The 6,000-nt window shown below is 49.8% G+C and overlaps 1 protein-coding gene across 1 annotated transcript; it reads right to left on the bottom strand.

Moving 5' to 3' along the window:
- Positions 1-2,231: 2,231 nt before the first annotated feature.
- LOC122173838 (zinc finger protein ZIC 4-like) lies at positions 2,232-5,712 on the bottom strand. Its single transcript, XM_042851524.2, has 2 exons — positions 4,973-5,712; positions 2,232-3,600 (listed from the first exon to the last, which is right to left on the bottom strand). Exons 1-2 carry the CDS (start codon positions 5,604-5,606, stop codon positions 3,017-3,019), a joined length of 1,218 nt encoding a protein of 405 aa, XP_042707458.2. The 5' UTR covers positions 5,607-5,712; the 3' UTR covers positions 2,232-3,016.
- Between the last annotated feature and the right edge of the window lie 288 nt (positions 5,713-6,000).

Genomic DNA, 6,000 nt, shown 5'->3' with positions numbered 1-6,000 from the left:
GGTGACCCCGGGGTTCCGGGCTCCCCAGCCTGCCAGGAGCTTGCCCACCACAAGCAGCGGCCGGGGTGGGGGAAGAAAGCAAGCCGGGAGGTTAGCCTCCCCGAGGAGCGGCTTGTGTCCAACGCTGGGTTCCGCCGGCCACAATTGCTGTGGGGGCCTGGGGCGGGGTGAGTTCAGCGAGCGGGTGGTAAAATGTTGTAGGGCATTTGGTGTGTGAAATAAAGGGCATAGTTTGGGGGGTTCTATCTATCCCCATACATCCCTCCGATCGATCGATCTAGCCTCATGCACCCTATCTATCTATCTATCTATCTATCTATCTATCTATCTATCTATCTATCTATCTATCTATCTATCCCCATACACCCCCCTCTCTCTATCTAATCTATCTAACCTATCTAAAGCACAGACTCTCCGCTAGTTTTCTATGAGAATTGCGTATTTGTAAAGGCTTCCTGGTTTTTCCAGACTAATTATTCAGAGCTCGGTTATGGGAAATAGGCTGTGGAACACGGTTTACTTTGGAGACAGAAATCCAAAGATAGGATGACAATGCGGTGTCTGCCCTGAGGACAGAGCATGGCGTTCTCTGTCTACTCGCCGCCTACTTGCAGCTGGTTGCCTGAGTTCTAGTTTTCAGGGCTAGTTCTGATCTAGAACTCACGTGACGCTCAAACTCTGCGAAAGAGAGTTTGCCCCGACTCTGTTTGCTGGTATCTGGGGTAGAAGGTTAATGGGACGGTGGCTTTCTTTGTGTCCATTCGAGGTTTGAAGACTGGAACATCTGAACAGTCTCTGAATGCTTTTGATGAACATAGGTAGGCAATGTAGTAATTAGGGGCTGATCCCCTACCCCCGTACTTGGGCAAGGAAGGGCCTCAGGATCGGGTCCCTCAAAGAGCTTCAAAGTATCAGAATTGCACATGCCCACCGACGCTAGTCAAATCGCTGCTTACGCCCAAAGAGTTACAGGCGCAAGTGTTAAAGGATCACAAAAATGTGTTAATAACGCTTGATCCGGAGAATCTTTTATCTGTCTGACATGCAGTAAAATTGCCAAGGGCCTCCAAAGAGAATTGCTAATAACTGAAAGTCTGGGGAATCTGGCAAGAGTTGATTAGGAATTATTTTTATATATATAATATAGATTAAAATACTCCACGTTTGCATGTTGTGCGCATATGAAAAGAGAAGCCGTCCTTTGCCTTGCTTTGCTTGTCGTTAGGGTGAGACAAGCCATTGAGAACTGCATTAAATCGTTAAAAATGCCAGGGTTCACCCCCCCAACCCCCGCAAAGTGTGACTTTGCACGGATACTTTTAAGCTAGGAGGACAAACCTGGCAAAAAAGGGAAAAACCATAGAGACAAATGGGGGTTGTCAATAATCAATTGCATTAGGGGAAATGATTTAATATCAATTTTCCCGACTGTGCTGGGGGAAGGAGAAGAGGGGTTAATTCATGATTGGGGGTTTGGAACGGGTCCCATATGAGGAAAGATTAAAGAGGCTAGGACTTTTCAGCTTGGAAAAGAGGGGACTAAGGGGAGGGAGATATGATAGAGGTCTATAAAATCATGAGTGGTGTGGAGAAAGTGAATAAGGAAAAGTTATTTACTCATAATATAAGAACTAAGGGCCACCAAAGGAAATTAATGGGCACCAGGTTTAAAACAGATAAAAGGAAGTTCTGTTTCACACAAACCACAGTCAACTTGTGGAACTCCTTGCCTGAGGAGGTTGTGAAGGCTAGGACTATAACAGCGTTTAAAAGAGAACTGGATAAATTCATGGAGGTTAAGTCCATTAATGGCTATTAGCCAGGACGGGTAAGGAATGGTGTCCCTAGCCTCTGTTTGTCAGAGGGTGGAGATGGATGGCAGGAGAGAGATCACTTGATCATTACCTGTTAGGTTCACTCCCTCTGGGACACCTGGCATTGGCCACTGTCTGCAGACAGGATACCGGGCTGGATGGACCTTTGGTCTGACCCAGTATGGCCGTTCTTGTGTTCTTATGTTAGTAATTACAAGGAAGCGACTTCAGTCAAAGAATGAGCTGTCGTTGTCTAGATGCTGACAACATTACAAGCTAGACTTGGATCATTGGACTCCATCCACGGAAAGCAGAATCCACAGATCTGGGTCTCTACTGGCCAGCCCAGCTCACAGAATCAGTTCGTTGACTGTAATCTAGAGAATTCCCAACCAATAACTGGCAACACTACCTCTCCCTACGACCAGACGTGCCCGAGTCTGGAGCACATTCGGTGATTTATTTCAAATCGTGTGGCAAACATCGATACAAAACTCGCACATCTCGAACATAAACAGAGCAGAGCAAGGAAACGGACACAATAAACCAACGAATATTAATGCTAAACAGTAAAACAACAAATCACTCTTGTAGCGCTGTAAAGCTCTATCTCTAAGCACAGGCTTACAATTACAACCCTATTTCTGCCACGTCTCTATGAGGCTGCAAATGTAACTGTGACAGGCTAAACCCTCGCTCGCCTAGAACGTGCCCGTGAGAGCCAAGAAGACGTGTTCTCCACAGAAAGAAACCGTTTGGCACACAGAGGATTGAAATCGGTGCGGGCCGGTTTCCTGGCTGGCGGATAGGACCCAAGCTTAGCTGAGCGTCTGTAAGCACAGAACACACGTGTGCTGAGTAACACGTGTGTGAGTGTGAGGGAGAGAGACGGGCCTTTAGCGAAGCACTTGCCAAAGACGCAGGTTCGGGTTCATGACGCGGATGACCGATGTATTTCCAGTTGTTGCCGTCCCGGTGGGGAAATGAGCTGATCTTAGCAGAGACCAGCCGGGCTTGGATTCCTAGGCCAGCATTCGGGAGTCCCTTTGGCTGCTACCCCCAGGTCCGAAGGAGGTTGCAGGCGTTTCCCACCCACCATACGTGGGCGTGGACGATCCAGTTCCCAGAGGGAACTGCAGTTCCCCAGCGCTTGGCGCGGGCAGGGGGAAGAAGGCTCCCTTTGGCCCCGGGGAAGTGACCCGTCAGAGCTCACTGAGCCCTCTCCTGGAAGGGGGAGCGTTTCTTTCGGGCCTGCTGTGGGCAGCGCCCGTGGCCCTGCTGTGCCCTGGCTCCCAGCCCTTTCCGAGCCCGGCCGGGAGTGTGAGTGGGCTGGGAGACCTGCGGGAGCCCTCGGAGGGCACCTTGCGCCAGAGCTGGGGGCGAGCCGGCAGAGGCGTCCGTCTGGCCTCACGCCCACTGCGGGAGGTTGCGTGGGGGGCGCCCCCGCTTTCCGTCTCCGGAGTGTCCCTCTCTCTGCCCTGGCACCTGGAGGGGCCACACCTGGCTAGACAAGCGGCAAGGCGGGCCAATGACTGGCAGGCGCCAGCCCCCGGCTCCTGCGCCCCCGTGGGCTTGGTGGTGGCGGTGGAGAGGGCTGGCTCGAGGTTGCGGTGCGTTTTCAGGTGCTTGCGCAGGGAGCTGGGGTGGGTGTAGGATTTCTCGCACCCTTTGACTTTGCAGCGATACGGCTTGTCGCTCGAGTGCACGTGGGTGTGCTTCTTCCTGTCACTGCTGTTGGCAAACCTCCTGTCACACCCAGCGAATTCACACACGAACGGCTTCTCCCCTAGAACAGAAACCCACATGCTCACCCGAAGCCGGGACCGGAGCGATCGCGTGTGGACGGGGCACAAGGACGTGTCCGCGCTAGGCAACGCGTCATTTCCAGGAGCAAAAGAACCTACTGTTTTCAGAACCAGTAACTTTATCTTTTTCAGTGACACCTTTCAGCTACCCACCATTTCAGTGTGATCTGCAGGCTGGGGGGTGCAGGTCGCTAGCAGATCAGCCATCACAACGTATGTCTTAAATGATGGCGCAAATAAATAAATAAATAAAATAATACCTAGAATCCTTCAGGTTTGGGCGATCATCATCATTATTAATAAAGCGCCTGAAATCACTACCCCAATGCAAGTCCTCGCTCTGCCTTCAGAGGAAGCATAACATATGTTTACTCATTTCTCTGGTGTCAGAATTTGCTGGCTTTGTCTGGGTGGATAGATAGATGCAGTCAGACAGAGAGAGAATTTCCCAGCATGCCTCTAAAATTCTTGTTTTTTAAATATTTGTTTAACATTTCGATTTGTCCAAACTGGGATCTAATGCAAATAATCCTCGGTAGCATGTTATCCTTTCCGCACAGCGTTTCCTCGCATTTTTCTTTTGGTTAGGTAGAGATCTTAATAAAAAATTGTGGGCACAGGGCCGTATTTGGGGGTGGGGGAGTAGACTTGAAGGGGGTCTTAAAACGAGGGACACTGAAATCTAATTAGACAAAAAGCTGGGGCAAAATTTGGGCACGTTAGGTATATTTTTACAGGAAAACTTGGAGGAAAGCAGACGCTGTTGAGACATTTCTTTCACTGCTAGTTCTGTCCTTCTAACAGAAAAATGACTTCCCTTTTTGTTTACTATGACATAATCACATGAAAGAAGACTCATTTTGTCAAGCGCTGTAAGGTTCTAGGGGAAGATATTGTCACTGAAACTGGAGTGTGGAAAGGGGAGGGGTGCTTGTTGCCTTCAGACAATATTCGTGTACTATTGACTGAAGAAGTATTAAGTGTGGGTGGGTGGGTTGGGGGTTTACCTTGGGGCAGTAGCCTGTAAACACAGAGTTTGAGGCGGAGGGGAGGGGAAATGTTAGTAAAAACAATTGTCCCTTGTTTTCAATTATGAGCCAGAAACACAGCAAAAATATTTCCCCAGTTATAAAATAGAGGTAAACATATATAGCACATGCAACCGCTCTGGGGGCTTTTCCATTAAAATGAAAGGAAAATTAATACTAAGTATTATTTATTTGTATTTTATTCTGATTGGTTTTTATTGCTATTTCAACCCTTCCAAGTTCAGGAAGCAAATGATTCCCTTCACCCCCCACCCCAAAAATCTACTTACTACTATTGCTACTTGCTACTTGCAGTCTAACTAACCTGTGTGGATTCTTTTATGTATCTTCAGGTTTTCAGCTCTTGCAAACACTTTCTCACACCCAGGAAACGGGCACAGAAACGGCCTTTCCCCTGTGTGCACTCTGATGTGGTTTATGAGTTTGTATTTGGCTTTAAAGGGTTTTTTCTCCCTAGCGCAGCCCTCCCAGTCACAAATATGGTTGGTCTGCTCGGGTCCTCCGACGTGCTCCATGGTGACATGGTGAACTAGCTCATACATGGTGCTGAATATTCTGGAGCAAGCCTGCCTGGAGTGGTGTCCTTTGCTGTCAGTCCACTTGCAGATCAGTTCTTGTGGAATGGGCCGTCCAGGGTAAGGGAGACAAGCGTCGCTCTCTCCATGGATTGCCCGGTTCATCGCTGGATACCCTTCTAGAATCGAAGAGGCAAAGGGCAGCTTCGCCTGAGCTCCAGTTACTGGGCTGCAATGGTGGGACCTGGGTCTCAGATCCCTTGCCAGCCTTCGTGCCCCCTGCTCCTTAGAGTTTCGGGTGCTAGCTGCCTGCTTTGGCAAACCCTGGTTTTCACGTCCCCTGTGGTTGGGTGAGTCTAGATACATCCGGAACAGGCCATGGTAAGAGATTCTGGAGGAATTCTCCTCTGCAGCTCCGGGCATGGTGGGTCCTGGGGGAATCTCTGCTTATGAGCGAGCTGTCCCAGCTGGTGTGAGAGGCAGAGCGGAGAGGGGAGACACTGGGGCTCTCCAGCCATACACCGAGCCCGGTGTCAGAACTGGCAAACTGTGAGAGGAGCCGAGTTTTAAGGACTTGCCAGTGGGGTGCCCTCCATTCGCCAGTACCAAAGGTGGCAGCGCCATGCTGCGCTCGGTATAACTATCCCCAGGGTAGGGCAACTAGTGAACCTCGACCAGCCTGTCATAGTGTGAGCTAGGTAGGTGGATGGGAACCTCCAAAATTAATTAGCCCCCCTCCCCCCGATATTTGCCTACTTAGTGTCCATAACAAACCCAGCCCACGTGAGCCAGGAAAAGGGGAGAGAAAGACACACAC

Source organism: Chrysemys picta, chromosome 9 (assembly GCF_011386835.1).
Source record: "Chrysemys picta bellii isolate R12L10 chromosome 9, ASM1138683v2, whole genome shotgun sequence".
Classification (NCBI taxonomy): domain Eukaryota; kingdom Metazoa; phylum Chordata; order Testudines; family Emydidae; genus Chrysemys; species Chrysemys picta.
The sequence above is the reverse complement of the archived record's forward strand: the minus strand, read 5'-3'. Positions and strand labels throughout refer to the sequence as shown.

Bases quoted from the DNA above. Each gene is read 5' to 3' on its own strand.
- LOC122173838 (XM_042851524.2), bottom strand. From the start codon at position 5,606: ATGCCCGGAGCTGCAGAGGAGAATTCCTCCAGAATCTCTTACCATGGC. The intron at 3,601-4,972 runs GTTAGTTAGACT...TTTCTGTTCTAG, and splicing joins ACATAAAAGAATCCACACAG to GGGAGAAGCCGTTCGTGTGT.